Source organism: Pristiophorus japonicus, chromosome 1, assembly GCF_044704955.1.
Source record: "Pristiophorus japonicus isolate sPriJap1 chromosome 1, sPriJap1.hap1, whole genome shotgun sequence".
Lineage (NCBI taxonomy): Eukaryota > Metazoa > Chordata > Chondrichthyes > Pristiophoridae > Pristiophorus > Pristiophorus japonicus.
The window spans coordinates 203531845-203550959 of NC_091977.1; the positions used below are offsets into that span (position 1 = coordinate 203531845).

The window sequence follows — 19115 nt, forward strand, 5'->3', positions numbered from 1 at the left end:
TGCAGTACTGAGTGGTGGATGTAAACAATCCCATTGCACTATTCGAAGAAGAGCGGGGGAGTTTTCCTAGCCAATATTTATTCCGAAACCCAAACCACTAAAAACAAATTTGGTGATTATTACATTGCTGCTTGTGGGGCCTTGCTGTGCACAAATTGGCTGCTGCGTTTCCCTACATTACAAAACAATGACTACATTTCAGATTCAATGGATGTAAAATGCGTTAGAACATCCAGAGGTCATGAAAGGCACTATATAAATGCAGGTCTTTCTTTCTGGTATAACTAACTACTCAAAAACCATCAGAACCACTGCAATTAATTGTGCATGATATATTGAAGCTTAACTGATGCTAATGATCCTCTGAAGATACATCTTATATGGTAAACTTAATTGATTTTAGTGGTTCTCAACCAAATGGTGCAGCCATTGTTATCCAGAACCAAGCACTGCCCACTTACAATCACCCTTTCTGGAACAGGCGACTCCCTTTTGATTGCATGCTGTGTTTTAAAAAGTCTGTGTTTAATTGTTAATAAAAAATGCTGTCTGTCAGGAAAGGCGAAAAGTCGTATATTTATCCAGTCACTAGGAGGAGAAACTAGGGAGGCGAAATTCCCCAGCGCCCTGTTTGGGGGTGGTAACCAAATCGGGGTGGGAAGTCCTACACCGGCCACAAATTTGGGGTTACTGCCCTTCACAGGAAGTGGAGCGCAATGTAGCACGCTCCAATTCCTGTTGGGGCGGGCTCAGGGTGCTGCTCAGACGCGTTCGTCTTAATTGGCTGTGGAGCGCTTTCGGATGTACGGTGGTCATGAAAGGCGCAATATAAATGCAAGTCTTTCTTTCCCTCATTATCCCAGCTTCTACAATTCAGACTCTTAGTTCAGTGTTGTAGAAGCATAATGTCATGACCTTGTGAAGTAACCCAGCATGTATTAATCCACAAAATCAGGAAACTCTGTACCTGCATTGACCCAGGATTGAGAGGGTAGATGCTGAGAAGTTATTTCCCCTGGCTGGAGTGTCTAGAACTAGGGGTCACAGTCTCATTATAAGGGGAAGGCCATTTAAGACAGAGATGAAGAGGAATTTCTTCATTCAGAGGGTTGTGAATCTTTGGAATTCTCTTCCCCAGAAGGCTGTGGATGCTGAGTCTCTGAATATATTCAAGACCTAGATAGATAGATTTTTTGGACTCAAGGGGAATTAAGGGATATGGAGATCGGGCGGGAAAGTGGAGTTGAGGTCGATGATCAGCCATGATCTTATTAAATGGCGGAGCAGGCTCGATGGGCCATACAGCCTACACCTGCTCCTATTTCTTATGTTCTTATGCAGCACATTGTTACTTATTTGGCTGTGGAAATCTGAGCCAGGAGCAGGTGCCATGACTGGTAGGGAACTAACCACAATAATCGGCTGGGACTTTCCTTATGAGGGAGTAAGTGAAATTCCTCATCTGACAAACATTCAGTTTAACATTTTGATCTGTGATGATAAGTTTGCCATGTCATTAATCTGTAAAGTACTGAGGCACAAAGCATCCATCTTACATAGTTCCTCCAAACCTCTTTGCTCCAGTGTATGCAAATTAATAAATCGACAGGCATTTTTAAACTGGTTTGTCTCCATAAACTCAGATCAATAGATCAATTAAAACCTGACTGGCTGGGAACATCATCACCGTCAAGTTATCCTCCAAGTCACACACCATCTGAACTTGGACATAAATCGCCGTTCCTTCATTGTCACTGGGTCAAAATCCTGAAACTCCCTACCTAACAGCACTGTGGGAGTATCTTCACCACATGGACTATAGCAAGAAGGCCCACCAGCACCTTCTCAAGGGCAATGATGGAGGGGCAATAAATGTCGGCCTTGCTAGTGATGCCCACATCCCAAGAATGAATATTTTTTTAAATATTAAAGTATCAAAGTCCAACACTCTTTAAGCATAATTTGGATTTTGAGAGATATATTAATTGGCTGCAATGAATGATTCAGCAGGGGTTGAAATTGCATTGTTGGCAATAAACGTGACCATGCATTCCAATGAAACTTCTCTGTACTCTATTTTGACAATAGCATCAACTGCAATTTTAACCCATATTAGTAAAATTTTCAATGTAATCATATAGTGTCATAAATTTCAATGAGATCCTATGCACAAAACCATTATTCAGTCTTGTTTTTCTTTCCCCTTGTGCGCCTACATTTTCTGAAGCAAAACATGGAACATTTTATGAGGACAAATACGATGGTTGCTAAACAGGCACACAGGAATGCTATCACATCTAGGCAATGGTACTGGTACCAGGTCAGGGAGTGCGCTGCAGGCCGCAAATGTTTAGCTCCACCGTGGCGCATTACAAACTCAATCCAGAACACAGCTCTCTCTAATGAACTCATCGGCTGGTCATGCTGAATTTCAGATAACTTCATTGCATTTTCTTTGTACCTAAGGGAATAAAAACAGTTTATTTTGCCGTTTTTCTTTAGATTGCCCCATTTAATCCCCAACACCCATGTATCAACAACAACTCGCATTTATATAGTGCCTTTAACTTAGTAAAACATCCCAAGGCACTTCACAGGAGCATAATCAGACAAAAAAATGACACAGAAGGAGATATTAGGATAGGTGACCAAAAGCTTGGTCAAAGAGGTAGGTTTTAAGGAGGGTCTCAAAGGAAGAGTGAGCGATGGAGAGGTTTAGGGAGGCAACTCCAGACAACTGAAGGCACGACCGCCAATGGTGGGGCAAAGGAAGTCGGGGATGCACAAGAGGCTAGAATTGGAGAGACGCAGACCAGGAACCAATGTAGGTCAGCGAGCACAGGGGTGAATATTTTACGTATTCTGCCTCATAGTGCAGAACACTACCAAGGTTGCAAAGAGCAAAGGAGAAGACAAGTAAATCAGGAAGAGTAGTGATTAGGATTTCTGAAACATAGCAAGATGCTAACTGTTTTTACTTTGTTAGATTTTTTAGTGAATTTTCATCTTAATGCAATGGGGCAGAGTAGTGTTTACATTTTCTGTGTACAATTCCAACATTTATTGCTTGGAGATCAGTTTTAGCAAACCATTCGGATATCTATGGAACTTGCAGACTTGCACTACTAGAAGCACACTTCTCCAGGTCACAGCAAGGTCAAACACGCTAACATGAGTGGTTTAGTACATGCGCAGGATTCGACTCCACTGGTCAGTGACAAGGGATAGGGTACTGTTTACACTTTCTGGGGTCGAAATTGCCCCTTCCCTTAAGGCCTGTCACCGCCGGAAATCGGTAGCCATGCGGAGTAGTAGAATGGCCGGCAATTTTTCATGGAATGGCCGCCATTTTGAAAATTGCCCTCCTGCGGTATCCCAGCGGTGACCTGCTCCCCCCCCGCCCCCCCCCCCACTACCGCTCCGCTGCAGCCGATCTGTCCTAAGTGTGTCATCAGAGTACGCACCACCAATGTTCCCCCCCCCCACACCGAACGCGAAATTCCGCAGAGAAAATCTTGCTGCTACTGCTCGGTGCCATCCAACAGCTTTTTCTGTCAGTGCACTGTATTTGCAGTGTTTGTAAAATGATGGTACGGACACCATTAAAAGGGAGAACGCGCTGCCGCAGTCGCCATCTTATTTCCATATTTGCATTGCAACCTCCATTTATCATTGTTGGCAAACAGGTATAGCTCCTTTGGGTGGGTTTAACAGATAATACCTGTAAAATTTGACAAATTATCTCTATCCTCACTTGCAAAGCATCAATGCAGATGCATCACAGATAAAACTAGGTCCAATATTTTAACTTGCATTTCAGAAGAGCATCTTGCTGCAATAATGAGACAATTCTATCTTTCACGCCAATCTTTTTAATGGCTTGTCTAAGTGAGATTCCCAAGTGCCAATTAGTGTTACATTAGGAGCAACCTTATATGCACCGGGAACTGAGTTGAGACTGCACAAAATTACTTCAGTTAAACACCAGTTTTACTGCAACTACCAGTCTCAAACTAGTCAGGTATCTATGGAGTTGCAACATTACACTACGAGAAACACACTGTTCCAAGTCACAGCAAGTCAAACACAATTATGCATGCATGGACACATGCGCAGGACTTGAGTTCACAAGTGACTAATTTTTAATATTGGAGTGCAGCTGGAAGCACTCAGTCTTTCATAATATCAGACAAATTCTATACAAAGTTTTTTCAGATGATCTGACAGGCCCCCTGAGTACTATCTATAGGGCTGGATTTTTGGGTCCTAATGGCAAAAATTTCTCTCCAGAGTGCAGACGTTCCCTGGCCGGTAACTTTCCCGCCCCGCCTCCGTTTTCACCCCGAAAACAGCAAAACCAAAAATCCAGCCCATAGTACCAAGGATTCAGCGTCAAGGGCTGCTTGGCCTATTCCTGTTCCTATTAAAATGTGGGTTTGCACCAGATCGGAGTTATACTGCAGCCTGTGTGAAATTAAACTTTCGCACAGAAACTAAACTATACTAGCTTTGGAGGGGGTACAGAGACGATTCTCTAGGCTGATTCCGGAGATGAGGGGGTTACCTTATGATGATAGATTGAGTAGACTGGGTCTTTACTCGTTGGAGTTCAGAAGGATGAGGTGTGATCTTATAGAAACATTTAAAATAATGAAAGGGATAGACAAGATAGAGACAGAGAGGTTGTTTCCACTAGTCAGGGAGACTAGAACTAGGGGGCACAGCCTCAAAATACGGGGGAGCCAATTTAAAACCGAGTTGAGAAGGAATTTCTTCTCCCAGAGGGTTGTGAATCTGTGGAATTCTCTGTCTAAGGAAGCAGTTGAGGCTAGCTCATTGAATGTATTCATGTCACAGATAGATAGATTTTTAACCAATAAGGGAATTAAGGGTTATGGGGAGCAGGCGGGTAAGTGGAGCTGAGTCCACGGCCAGATCAGCCATGATCTTGTTGAATGGCGGAGCAGGCTTGAGGGGCTAGATGGCCTACTTCTGATCCTAATTCTTATGTTCTTATGTAAACTTCTGCGAAGCTGCTGCAGCCTTGCACTGTTTTATTTGAGCTAACCTTTACACCTTTACACTGTATTCTAGAATAAACCATGATTCTGTTGTGCTTCCTTTTTAAGACCATAAGAACATAAGAAATATGAGCTGGAGTAGGTCACTTAGCCCTGCTCTGCCATTTAACAAGATCATGGCTGATCTACTATCTCAACTCCATTATCCCACACTGTCCCCATGTCCCTTAATTCCCTTTGTTTCCAAAAACGTATCGACCTTGAATATAGTCAACGACTGAGCATCCACAGCTCTCTGGGGTAGAGAATGCCAAAGATTCACAACCCTTTGAGTGAAGAAATTTCTCCTCATCTCAGTCCTAAATGGCCGACCACTTATTCTGAGACTGTGACCCCATGTTCTAGATTTCCCAGCTAGGGGTAACATCTTCTCAGCATTAACCTTGTCAAACCCCTTAAGAATTTTACATGTTTCAATTAGATCACCTCTCATTCTTCTGAGCTTTCGGGAATTTAGGCCTATTCTACTCAATCTCTCCTCATAGGGCAATACCCTCATCCCAGGAGCTGTCTAGAGAATCTTCGTTGCACTCCCTCTAAGATAAGTATGTCTTTCCTTAGGTAAGGAGAACTATATATGGTACTCCAGGTGTGGCCTCACCAATGGCTGTATAATTGCAGTAAGACTTCTTGGGGCTGAAATTGCCCACCGCCGGAAACGAGGCGCACCTACTGTTTCGATGTGTTCTGGCTGCCCCAATGCATGGGGCAGCCTAACCGTTGAAATTCAGCACTTCGGGGATTTATTTTGGACGGGGCGGAAGTGGCCTCATCATGGGGGCAGAAGAGGGAGTAGCTGAGGCTGTCAGTTATCAGTGCCGCGCTGATGACGTCGCCGCATTGACGCGTCTCATCGTTTCTCCACTTCAGTTAAAGGGGAGGGCCATTGCGAACTCTGCAGTCACTTTAGTGGCAAACACTGGACCACTAGGGAGGGTTTCGGCCGGGCCAACGGCCTGGCGCCCAAGAGGGGATGTCAGGCTGCCTGTTGGTGGCCCGGCCAAACCGTCGGCCATAATTGTCAGCCTGACCTTGCAGTCGGCCGACAAAAAAAAATAACATGGCGGCGGCGGATGTGCGCCCTCCCCTTTAAGGGCACTGTGCCACAGAAAGGGTACCGACAGCAAAAGCTGTCGGGGGCACTGACCTGCAGCAGGGCCAATCCTGCGGGGCAATTTTCAAAAGAGGTAATTTCCTGAGGGGCAATTTTGCAAAGGGGTCCCTGCCAGTCGGTAAGGGGTCGGCGTGGGCATGCCGCGGCGGGAAAACGGGTAGAGCCGTCCCCTAAAAAAAAACTTGCCTAGCTATCTGGCTGATTCCGCCTGAGTTCCGCTGTTTAACCACCAATTTTTTCAGGCTGTACAGCCGCCTGCCGGTACGGCAGCCGTACTAACTAAATATCGTGACAGAGGCACCAAGGAGGTATTTCACGCGTACTGACGTCATGATTTCCAAAGCGCTAGCCGGCGGGACATAACGCTTTAATGCCCTTAATAAATGACCACTGAATTTCACATCAAGTATGAATAGCACCCAGTGCCACTTAAAACCGACTAATTCCCAGTTAACACCTAACACTGGCGTTATCAGCAGGCGTTAGCAACTGAATTTCAGCCGCTATGTCTTTACTTAAACTGATTTCTTTAAGTTCCTCATTCTCTATAGAACCGTGGTTCCTCATTATTTCCAAAATGTTTGTTGTCTATTCTACCATGATGATTCGATTATTTCTGATGAGTCAGATAGTCTTGTTACAAGTAGAATGCCAGTAGCAAATCCTATATCAGATGGACTAGAAATAAATCCAAGAGAAAGTCAGAATTTAAGTCTGAGTCAAGCAGACAAATAGTCTGAAGTTGTAGAGACTCCAAATGTAGATCAAGGTTTGCCCTTGGAGGAAAACTCTTCTCAGGATCAGCCTAGAATGAGTTTAAGTTCGACACCACATTTGGAAAGTTCTGTTCGAGAGCAAAGGTATCCTCTTCAAAACAGATAATCAGTGGTTGTGTTTGATTTGTAAATATGGCACAATAAGTCCATGGGCTAGAACCTCCACTTTTGAGCTTATCACCCAAAATTGGGCATTATTTCCGCCGTGGGCAGTAAAAAAGAGTTTTCAGATCGCCGGCTTGTCGCCCATTCTCAAAACACCTAGTTTACATTTTTGAAAATGGGCATTACCATGAGCGATATCAAATGGGCGGTAGCTTTAAATTTTATTGACCTTCTGCTGTAAAGCATGGCCTTCCTTAGCAACGGCATGACAACGCTCCATTCCCACGAATCAGGAGGTCAAGGGTCATCATGACACGCGCAGAAGAGGAGACAGAGAGAGAGGGAGCTCAGAGGGACTGAAGGCGTGGCTGGGTATGGTGTGGCTGCTTTGGGAGGAAGGAGGGAGATTTTCGAGCTTCACAGCAAGCAGGCAAACAAAAAGTAGCTGTTAACAGCCACATATTTGACCGAATTTGCCCTATAGTGGAGGGAGAGGAGGAGGCATCACAGCATGCGGTGGAGACTGACGCTGGAGAGAGCAGTGAAGTGGGAGAGGAGCACATTGGAGGCCGCAAAAGAGCCAGCAGGTTCTCGGACGAGGCAAATGCCTCCCTCCTGCAGGAGGCCGAGTCATGCTGGGATGATGTGACACAGGCAGGGCGTGGGAAGCCCACCCCAAAGGCCCACCAGAGGATATGGACCGAGACAGCAGAGGTGGTCTCGTCGGCGACCAACGAGGTGTATGAGGGCAACCAATGCCGCAAACGATGGAATGACCCTGTGGGATCCGCAAGAGTATTACATTGATTTACATGTACTTAAGTATTTATATAATTTGATTTGTAACAGTCATGAGTGAATGTGAGGTCTTTCACTTTTACCGGCAATGTTTTACTCAACACCTGCGGTCACGGTGTACGTCTTTAGGTAAAGAATGATAGTAATCATGATTACATCTGTCTGTTATGTGTTGTATCAGTGTCTGTGACAGTACCTAGCAAAGATATCACACAATGATCTCATGCCATGTCGTCCTGTCACCTTTTACAGAAGAAGCTATCGACGATGAGGTCCCTGCAGAGGCGAATGGGTGGGGGATCACCAGTCCCCAGCGACATCACTGACATGGAGGAGCGAGTGCTAGCACTTGTGGGGAATCACCTCCAGATGCATCTGCAGACCCTGAAGTGATGCCACGTGAGTAAAGCTTACACCATTACGTGATGTAAAGTCAATAGATGCCACACCAACTCATATCCGACCAATCTTATATGATAGATGATTTCTAAAAGTTTCATAGAAATAATGCTGGCCTAATGAAAATCATTGCAATCCACAATGTGTTAATGGTCATGAAATGTGATGTCTGCAATGATTTTGAGAGCGGTGGTGCTTTTGTCGTGCATATGCTGTGTGTAGCGCTGGACTCACTTTGTCACCCTAGCACTCCCTTCTCCTCTAATAACCTCATTTGTGTCTTGCAGCTCAGCCAGCAGCGCGGCCCCAGGCAAGACCACAGAGGCCAGAAGGTGGGAGCGCGGGGCAGGAGTCGGCAGATGATCCTACTACATCTGGTGCTGAGGAGCTCCGATTGTCACCCGTCAATCCGCTGGGTCTGTTCTCGACGGATGAGAGCGCGGACTTCGAAGAACCTGCATTGCCACGCTTCAGAACCCATTCCACCCCAAGGACATCTACTGGTCCTTCAGTCATTCCTGCCTCCACTCTGGAGGTGCCAGCCTCAAGCACATAGAAACATAGAAATTAGGTGCAGGAGTAGGCCATTTGACCCTTCGAGCCTGCACTGCCATTCAATAAGATCATGGCTGATCATTCACCTCAGTACCCCTTTCCTGCTTTCTCTCCATACTCCTTGATCCCTTTGGCCATAAGGGCCATATCTAACTCCCTTTTGAATATATCTAACGAACTGGCCTCAACAACTTTCTGCGGTAGAGAATTCCACAGGTTAACCACTCGCTGAGTGAAGAAGTTTCTCCTCATCTCAGTCCTAAATGGCTTCCCCCTTATTCTTAGTCTGTAACCCCTGGTTCTGGAACTCCCCAGCAACGGGAACATTCTTCCTGCCTCTAACCTGTCCAGTCCCGTCAGAATTGTATATGTTTCTATGAGATCCCCTCTCATTCTTCTAAACTCCAGTGAATACATGCCCAGTCGATCCACTCTCTCCTCATATTTCAGTCCAGCCATCCCGGGAATCAGTCTGGTGAACCTTCGCTGTACTCCCCCAATAGCAAGAACGTCGTTCCTCAGATTAGGAGACCAAAACTGAACACAATATTCCAGGTGAGGCCTCACCAAGGCCCTGTACAACTGCAGTAAGACCTCCCTGCTCCTATACTCAAATCCCCTAGCTATGAAGGCCAACATACTATTTGCCTGCTGTACCTACATGCCAACTTTCAATGACTGATGTACCATGACACCCAAGTCTCGTTGCACCTCCCCTTTTCCTAATCTGCCGCCATTCAGATAATATTCTGCCTTTGTGTTTTTGCCCCCAAAGTGGATAACCTCACATTTATCCACATTATATTGCATCTGCCATGCATTTGCCCACTCATCTAACCTGTCCAAGTCACCCTGCAGCCTCTGAGCATCCTCCTCACAGCTCACACCGCCACCCAGTTTAGTGTCATCTGCAAACTTGGAGATATTGTATTCAATTCCTTCATCTAAATCATTAATGTATATTGTAAATAGCTGGGGTCCCAGGACTGAGCCCTGTGGCACTCCACTAGTCACTGCCTGCCATTCTGAAAAGGACCCGTTTATTCTGACTCTCTGCTTCCTGTCTGCCAACCAGTTCTCTATCCACGTCAATGCATTACCCCCAATACCATGTGCTTTAATTTTGCACAACAATCTCTTGTGTGGGACCTTGTCAAAAGGCTTTTGAAAGTCCAAATACACCACGTCCACTGGTTCTCCCTTGTCCACTCTGCTCGTTACATCCTCAAAAAATTCCAGAAGATTTGTCAAGCATGATTTCCCTTTCATAAATTCATGCTGACTTGGACCGATCCTGTCACTGCTTTCCAAATGCGCTGCTATTTCATCTTTAATAATTGATTCCAACATTTTCCCTGCTACTGATGTCAGGCTAACAAGTCTATAATTACCTGTTTTCTCTCTCCCTCCTTTTTTAAAAAGTGGTGTTACATTAGCTACCCTCCAGTCCATAGGGACTGATCCAGAGTCAATAGAATGTTGGAAAATGATCACCAATGCATCCACTATTTCTAGGGCCGCTTCCTTAAGTACTCTGGGATGCAGACTATCAGGCCCCGGGGATTTATCGGCCTTTAATCCCATCAATTTCCCTAACAAAATTTCCCGCCTAATAAGGATATCCTTCAGTTCCTCCTTCTCACTAGACCCTCGGTCCCCTAGTACTTCCTGCTTTTGCATCAGAGAATGTTGCCCCCTCGGCAACTCCCGCTCCCGTACCCGTCCAACCAACGCATCTACCTTCATCCCCCTCAATGAGGCACTGCCTGAGGAGCTCCACGGCCAGGCGCCATGGAGCGAGGAGGGGAAGGGATAGAGGTGGGGAGAAGAAAGAGAGGGGGGAAGGAAAGTGAGGTGCATGTGCTCAGGTGATGGCTGTGTTATATCTCCATCTGGGTGTATGCAATTTGTTGCAATTTATGGGGGCTGGGGACCACGCTCCTGCTTTGCCTGGACATGTATTCTGTACTGCTGGACATGTTGACCATGTGATTTATGTCAATGGTGGAAAAAATGATATGTGGGCGGGGATTGGGTGTTATTGGTTGTGTTACTTATGATTTCAGACCAATGTTAGTATTAAACTTTTGTTATTGAACATAACCTTGTTGCGCATTGACTCAGATAGCTGGACCATTGCACACTCGTGATTCCTTACCGTGAAAGGGTTAAATGCAACTTAACATCAATCAACGTAAACTTTAACTGGCACCAAGGTGATGGGCATCATTGATGTCTGAGCTGAACACACACAGCAATGTGTCAGCGTTGTCACTCACATCAGCGCTCTTTCAGGCAAATGTTTCCGATATCAGCTCCTCACGTAAGAGTGGGATTTAACAATTGCCAGCCATACCACTGGCGTCCGTCCCGGTAGTTCCACTTTCTGGAGGCGGCTTTTTGAGCGGGCGATATTCTGGGAGATATGTGTGCGAGATTGTGAAATTGATGGTGGCCGATCTCCATGGCCGTTAGTTTGGGTAAAAATGCTCTTTACGACCAAAAACAGTCGCTGGGCGTTATTACTGAATCTCGGCGTTAAGTTCGTGAGGAAAGTAACGCTGGGCGAAATTATGGGCGTTGAATTCGCCCATTCTGCTGATTCTGCCCCAAAAAAGTGGGCGGGCAGTAATATTTTTTCTCGCCATTAAGCACATGGAGAAAATAACGCTCGGCAATAAATCTCCCGTCGGTTTCCATTTTGTGCCAAAATGGGCGATATCTGGGCGTTATATGTCATTTCAGCAGTTAAATAGGCGTTAAGTAGGTGTTAAGCAGGCAAAAAAAGTGGAGGTTCTAGCCCTATATCTTTTGTTATGTATAACCATGCAAGTTGTGTCTGATGATTATTTTGTTATAATTACTTCTTCATTAAAGGAGGAAGAAGTGTAATATAGCTCCACCAAGTGGACTACTGTGGTAATGCAACTGCTGCTGTAAATACAATAAAACTCACATGATGTATTGGAGCCATCTTGTAAATTCTATGTTTGTGATGTAAAGAATATATTACACCCACGTTTACTTTAATTAATCTCTTCCTATTTATATAGCTTCAGAAATGTTTACAATCTGTTTTTATGTCTTTTGCTAACTTACTCTCATATTCTTTTTTCTCTTTACTTAACAATTTCTTGCTCCTTCTTTGCTGCATTCTAAAATCCTCCCAATCCTCAGGCTTACTGCTCTTTTTGACAACATTATAAACCTGTTCCTTTGATTTATTACTATCATTAACTTCTCTTGTTAGCCACTTTCCCCGAGGGATTTTTGTGTCTTAAAGGAATGAATATTTGTTGTAAATTATGTTTTAACTCTTTAAATGCTAGCCATTGCTTGTCTACCATCATACCTTTTAATATATTTTCCCAATCTACCTTTGCCAATTCGCCCCTCATACCTACATAGTTTGCTTTGTTTAGGTTTAAGACTCTAGTTTCGGACTTAACTAAATCGCTTTCAAACTTAATATAAAATTCTAACATATTATGGTCACTCTCCTTTAAAGGTCCCTTTACTAGAAGGTTATTAATTAACCCTTTCTCATTGCAAAATACTCTTCTTCTTAGGCGGTCCCTCATATAGAAACATAGAAACATAGAAAATAAATGCAGAAGTAGGCGATTCGGCCCTTCGAGCCTGCACCGCCATTCAATGAGTTCATGGCTGAACATGCAACTTCAGTACCCCATTCCTGCTTTCTCGCCATACCCCTTGATCACCCTAGTAGTAAGGACTACATCTAACTCATTTTTGAATATATTTAGTGAATTGGCCTCAACAACTTTCTGTGGTAGAGAATTCCACAGGTTCACCACTCTCTGGGTGAAGAAGTTTCTCCTCATCTCGGTCCTAAATGGCTTACCCCTTATCCTTAGACTGTGACCCCTGGTTCTGGACTTCCCCAACATTGGGAACATTCTTCCTGCATCTAACCTGTCTAAACCCGTCAGAATTTTAAACATTTCTATGAGAGGATGACTTGCTTCCACACCAAAAAGGGATGAGTTCACAGCTGTTTCAATGAAGGACCCGCCATTCCAGATCTACATATTGAAGAGTGGAAGATGCCTGTGCGTGGATTCTTTTAACATGGGGTGGCCGTTGCACACCAGCCACCACATGGGCTTGACAAAGCTAGGTCTTGTTCCAGTGGCAGGAATTAACCAAGACGACTGGAGACCAGCTCTGCTGCATGGACCTAGTGCGCGCACATATTGCAGTGTGGGCTGGCCCGTGCTGCCCCAGGACCCTCGCCTCTGCTGGGCCTCAAATATTTCTTGTATACATTCCATGAACTCATCCTGCACACTATTACTGCAAAAATGTAGAATAAAGTCCCCAATGATTACTGTATTATCCTTGTTACATGCATCTGTAATTTTCTGATTTATACTGTACTCTACATTACAACTACTGTTTGGGGGCCTATAAACAATTCCCCCAATGTTTTCTGCCCCTTGCTGTTTCTTAGCTCCCTCCAAATTGATTCTACTTCTTGATTTTCCGAGCTAAGAATCTTTCTCTCTATTGTCTTTATCCCATCCTTTATTATCAGGGCTACCCCTCCTCCTTTTCCATTTTGCCTATTTCTTCTAACAGTTAAGTATCCTGGAATTTTTAGTTCCCAAACTTTGGTCACTTTGCAACCACATCTCTGTAATGGTGATTAGATTAAACCTATTAATTTCTATCTGTGCTATTAATTCATCTATTTTGTTGCGAATGCTTCACGCATTCAAATATAGTGCCTTTAGCTTGACTTTTTTCTATTTTTCCCTGATGTCACCTTAGTCACTGATGCCCTATGACCTTTGTTACTCTCTCTGTCTCTTCCTGACAAACTCTGCTTATTTTTACCCAAAACTCTGCTCTGCTCTAGAGCCTTGACATTTCTCTTGCTGCTTTTAAATTTACTCTTTCCTGAATCCTCCCAGCTCCCCTTTAACATTGTTCTCTTACCTGGGATCGTTGATCACAGTGTTGAGAGCATCAATTAAATCCTGTTTACTCAATGTGAGAAAATTAAGGACCACGGCAACCCCCTTTGCTTTCATGTGAGCCACGTTATCAGGTTGATCAGCAAACAAAGGAATGCCAATCAAGGGCACTCCATGGTAAATGGCTTCATATATCCCATTTGTACCACCGTGAGTGATGAATACTCTTGTCTTGGGATGCCCTGTAATTATATTTGTAGAAAATAAAAATTGTCAATTGAGCCTTCATCATTAATTACACTGATTAAATTGACAGATCGACTGCTGTTCCAATATATTTTGATTGGATATTCAAAATTATAATATAATAAAATATAATTTGCAGTGCCAGCCGTGGCTCAGTGGGTAGCACTCTCGCATCTGAGTCAGAAGTTTGTAGGTTCAAGCCCTATTCCAGAGACTTGAGCACAGAGTCTAGGCTGACACTCCAGTGCAGTGCTGAGGGAGTGCTGCACCATTGGAGGTGGCATCTTTCAGATATCGAGATCGAGGTCCGGTCTGCTCTATCATAAAAGATGTCATGGCACTATTCGAAGAAGAGCAGGGGAATATTTATTCCTCAACCAACATCACTAAAACAGATTGGGTCTGAAATTGGTGAACCTACTGCCAGCTGCTGCCGAGTTTTCTTGGCAGCCTCCCTGTTTTTTCGGTGCTCTCCCCTCCAAGTGAGTTTGGTGAGGCCCTCATGCCGACGGGGCAGGGTGGCCGGGGATGGGGGGTAGGGGAGCGTAAGGCAAGGCCATGTGGGATTTAAACATGAGGATGATCATTTCAAAATCGAGGCATTGGTGGACTGGGAGCCAATGTAGATAATACACAAAGAACATCAACCCTTACTATTCATAAATGCTCCATTAATTAGAATACCTGGATTGAACAAAGATATTTTCTGGGTTGCAGTTGCGGGAAAGTGTGAGGTTATCCACTTTGAAAAAGCAAATAATTTTTTTAATAGAGAGAGATTACAAAATGCTGCAGTGCAGAGGGACCTGCGCATGAAACACAACAAGTTAGTATGCAGGTACAGCAAGTAATCAGGAAGGGAAATGGAATGTTGGCCTTTATTGCAAGGGGGATGGAGTATAAAAGCAGAGAAGTCCTGCTACGACTGTACAGGCTAACTGTGGTGAGGCCACACCTGGAGCATTGTGTATGGTTTGGTCTCCTTATTTAAGGAGGGATATACTTGCATTAGAAGCAGTTCAGAGAAGATTCACTAGGTTGATTCCTGAGATGAAGGGGTTTCATATGAAGAAAGGTTGAGCAGGTTGGGCCTATACTCATTGGAGTTTAGAAGAATGAGAGATGATCTTATTGAAACATATAGGATACTGAGGGGGCTCAACAAGGTACATGCAGAGAGGATGTTTCCTCTTGTGGGGGTATCTAGAACTAAAGGGCATAGCTTAAGAATAAGGGGTTGCCCATTTAGAACTGAGATGAGGAGAAATTTCTTCTCTCAGAGGGTCGTAAATCTGTGGAATTCTCTGCCCCAGAGAGCTGTGGAGGTTGGGTCATTGAATATATTTAAGGTGGAGATAGACAGATTTTTGAACGATAAGGGAGTGAAGGGTTATGGGGAGCAGGCAGGGAAGTGGAGCTGAGCCCAAGATCAGATCATCCATGATCTTATTAAATGGCGGAGCAGGCTCGAGGGGCCAATGGCCTACTCCTGCTCCTGTTTCTTATCTTCTTATAACATTCCCTGCCATGTTTGCACATGAAACTGGGCCAGTTTATCACACATTTCCACATTCAGCAAGAAGTTGAATGGAATGTTAACTTGTGTCTTATTAAATTTACTTTTAAAACAATCACATTTTCATTTAAAAGATGCTACAGGATGTCTATCCCATTGATGATGGGTTTGTCCAGTGAATAGATCAGCCACACAGACCAAGAAGGTCCATTGTTCTGCCCCAGTCTGTGCTGAGTTCGCTGATTTCGGCCTTGTAGCAGTAGGGCTCTACAGTGGGGCTTAGCATTCTCGGTCTTTTGGCTAAGATCAAGTGTAGTACCTTTTCTGACCAGCCACTATGACCTCCGGGTGGTTTCTCCCTGGTCAGGAAGGTATATGCTTGCATTTTTGGAAACAGGAGGTGGGTGGGGAGGGTTGACCCATCCACCTCCACGGAGGTGTGTGGGGGACCTGACCCATCCACCTCCATGGCACGAACCTGGTATTGCAGTACTTCCAGGAACGGTGCAGTGGCTCTAGGCCTTTTGGCTAAGAGCATTGGCGCAGAGTGATCCTTGGCATATGCAAGGTGACCTCTGGCGTTTGTGATTTGACAAAGAATTGGAACGATTGGCTACGAATTTAAAAAAAAAAAAAAAAATCCCTGGATAGGAGGTCGCTTCTCGGCCTTTTGGCTAAGATCATGCGTAACTAACCTGACAGGGGAGTAACCATGACCCCAAAGTGGTTCTCCCTGGATCAGGAAGGTGGTTCTCCTATGCTTTTTGGAAATAGGAGGTGGGTGGGGTGGCTTGACCCACCGGAGGTGTGTGGGGGGCCTGACCCATCCACCTCCATGGCACGAACCTGGTATTGCAGTACTTCCAGGAACGGTGCAGTGGCTCTAGGCCTTTTGGCTAAGAGCATTGGCGCAGAGTGATCCTTGATGTGTGCAAGGTGACCTCTGGCGTTTGTGATTTGACAAAGAATTGGAAAGATTGGCTACGAATTTAAAAAAAAAAAAAAAATCCCTGGATAGGAGGTGGGTGGGGTGGCTTGACCCATCCACGGAGGTGTGTGGGGGGCCTGACCCATCCACCTCCATGGCACGAACCTGGTATTGCAGTACTTCCAGGAACGGTGCAGTGGCTCTCGGCCTTTTGGTTAAGAGCATTGGCGCAGAGTGATCCTTGATGTGTGCAAGGTGACCTCTGGCGTTTGTGATTTGACAAAGAATTGGAAAGATTGGCAACGAAAAATTAAAAAAAAAAATCCCTGGAGTAGGGAGAAGAAAATCAGCCAGGAATTCCACCTGTGATCGCTGAGTCACCTCATCCTGCAAGTACCTGAGCATCCCTGTGGACTTTGGATGAGAAATGATTAGGCTCAGCTGTGATGCCGCCTACAGCCAAAGAGCCTGCCAACATTCACTATCTAGGCTCACAAGTAGAATGGCCATGCAGGTAAAGAGCCAGAGGGCAACTAGCTTCCATGAAACCCTACCCCAGCAAGGAATCAAAACCTTCAATCCAAACTTCAGGCAAAGAAGAAGAGAATATTGGCGAGGAAATAAAAAGTACTCTGGTTCTTACCAAGCAGATCATTTTGAGGCAGCCATTTATACAGCTTTGTGTTAGGTGCCAGTGTCTTTGGTTGTTCACCAGCGTAGCTCCAAATAACCTGAAAGATACCAACATTGGGAATGAATAGGCAAGCTCAATGTAACATGGAGCTCAGTCTTTGGAAATTTGGGGCTGAAAATGCATAGCTATTCCGATTGTCTCCCACTGCAACTTTGACGGAGGCCTGCCAGAAAGGTTGCAAGCTCTGTATGACTTTGTGGGGATGGAGCTACCACCACCAGTACAAGGCCACCGATGTAAGGACGGCTGGGCCAGGAACAGGAATTCCACAAGCTGGGAGACCCATGCCTCGGCCCTCAGTCAGCATCCGGCATAGGGTTGGCCAAAGGTACGCTTAGTTTCACCAGGTGTATCTCAACGATAGGGACTGATCTAGGGCCTGCTTGGGGTTCAGGCTGGGATTGGGGCCTATGCCCCCCAAGATGAGAGGTGCAAATTTAATTTAAACAAACTACCCTCTTTCTGAGTTGGAATCCGGAAGCCATCTCCTGGGCTGGCAAGAGTTTTGCTAGATTTTCTAGCTGCATAAGTGTGTGAGAGGGAAAAACATAACAACATTCAGAAGTAGGCCATTCAGCGCCTTGAGCCTGCTTCATCATTCAATTAGATCATGGCTGACCTGTACCTCAATTCCATTTACCTGCCTTTGATCCATAGCCCTTGATACCCTTACCTAACAAAAATCTATCAATTTCCGTCTTGAAAGTTCCAAATGACCCAGCATCCACAGCCTTTGGGAAGAGAGAGTTCCAGATGTCGACTACCCTTTGTGTGAAGAAGTGATTTCACTCCTGAATGGCTGAGCTCTAATGTTAAGATTATTCATTCTTGTTCCTGATTCCCGCACTAGCGGAAATAGTTTATCTTTATTTACTCTATCGAATCCTTTTAACATTTTAAACAACTTGATTATATTACAGCTCCAGCCTTAATTCGAGGAAATTCAAGTTTATGCAACTTGTCCTCATAATTTAACCCTTTTAGCCCCGGTATCATTTTGGTGAATCTATGATGCACCCACTCCAAGGCCAATATATCATAAGTACATAAGAAATAGGAGCAGGAGTAGGCCATATGGCCCCTCAAGCCTGCTCCACCATTTAATACGATCATGGACTCAGCTCCACTTCCCTGCCCGCTCCGCATAACCCCTTTGTGATATATTCACAGAGCACAGCACACACAGCTCGTAACATGGCAGGCAGCTCTCTCGGAAGCCTCCGAAAATCTGCCTGGTTCTGTTTATTATTAACCCTGCACTTGCAGTACACAATATGTCCACATCCACAGTGTGGAGCTACAAACATTACAAGCTTACAGACATTACAATTCTCCCTCCTTAATGAAGAAGTTATTAGAACAAACATCATACATAACTTTCATGTTTATACATAACACAGGATATTAACTTATTTTTTTCCATATTTACAAATTTAACTTTACCACTTGTTTTCTGTTTTGAAGAAGATACCTTCGCTCTCGAACAGAACCTTCCAAACATGGTGTCAAATCTAAACTCATTCAAGGATCATCCGAAGGAACATTTTCCTCCACGGAATTTCCTTGATTTTCATTTGAACTCACTCTAACTTCAGGCTCTTTGTTTTCCTGACTCGGACTCAGTCTTTCATTCTGATTCTCTCCTGGAATTGTTTCCAGTACATTGGATTCAGGATTTGCTACTGGTATATCAAAACTATCTGATGAGTCAGAAATAATTGAATCATTCCCACCTTCAACTCCTTCCATGTCTGTAGGTAAAATATGATCAATATGAACAAACCTAATCCGTCCATTATCAAATATCTTTACCAAATATGTGCGAGGACCACATATCTTCACCACTCTTCCTGGTAACCACTTTAACCATTTATGGTAAAGGTTCTTCACTCTCACCTTCTGGTTTAATTTCACACCTCTCTTTTACTCTATCTCTATCATGATTCTCTTTATTGTGTCTTAA

The 19115-nt window shown here is 44.5% G+C and overlaps 1 protein-coding gene and 2 pseudogenes across 1 annotated transcript in view; 2 read left to right on the forward strand and 1 right to left on the reverse strand.

Annotated features, from left to right (window-relative positions):
- Positions 1–282: 282 nt before the first annotated feature.
- The window catches only part of LOC139268181 (UDP-glucuronosyltransferase 2A1-like), a 56710-nt gene continuing 37877 nt past the window's right edge, over positions 283–19115 (reverse strand). The window contains exons 4-6 of the mRNA XM_070886236.1: positions 17102–17189; positions 13791–14010; positions 283–2461 (exon numbers count right to left, since the gene is read on the reverse strand). Of these exons, the coding sequence (XP_070742337.1) occupies positions 2179–2461; positions 13791–14010; positions 17102–17189 (591 nt within the window). The 3' untranslated portion in view covers positions 283–2178. The remainder of the gene's footprint in view (positions 2462–13790; positions 14011–17101; positions 17190–19115) is intronic.
- Positions 15810–16045, forward strand: LOC139278884 (U2 spliceosomal RNA; annotated as a pseudogene).
- Positions 16185–16413, forward strand: LOC139279396 (U2 spliceosomal RNA; annotated as a pseudogene).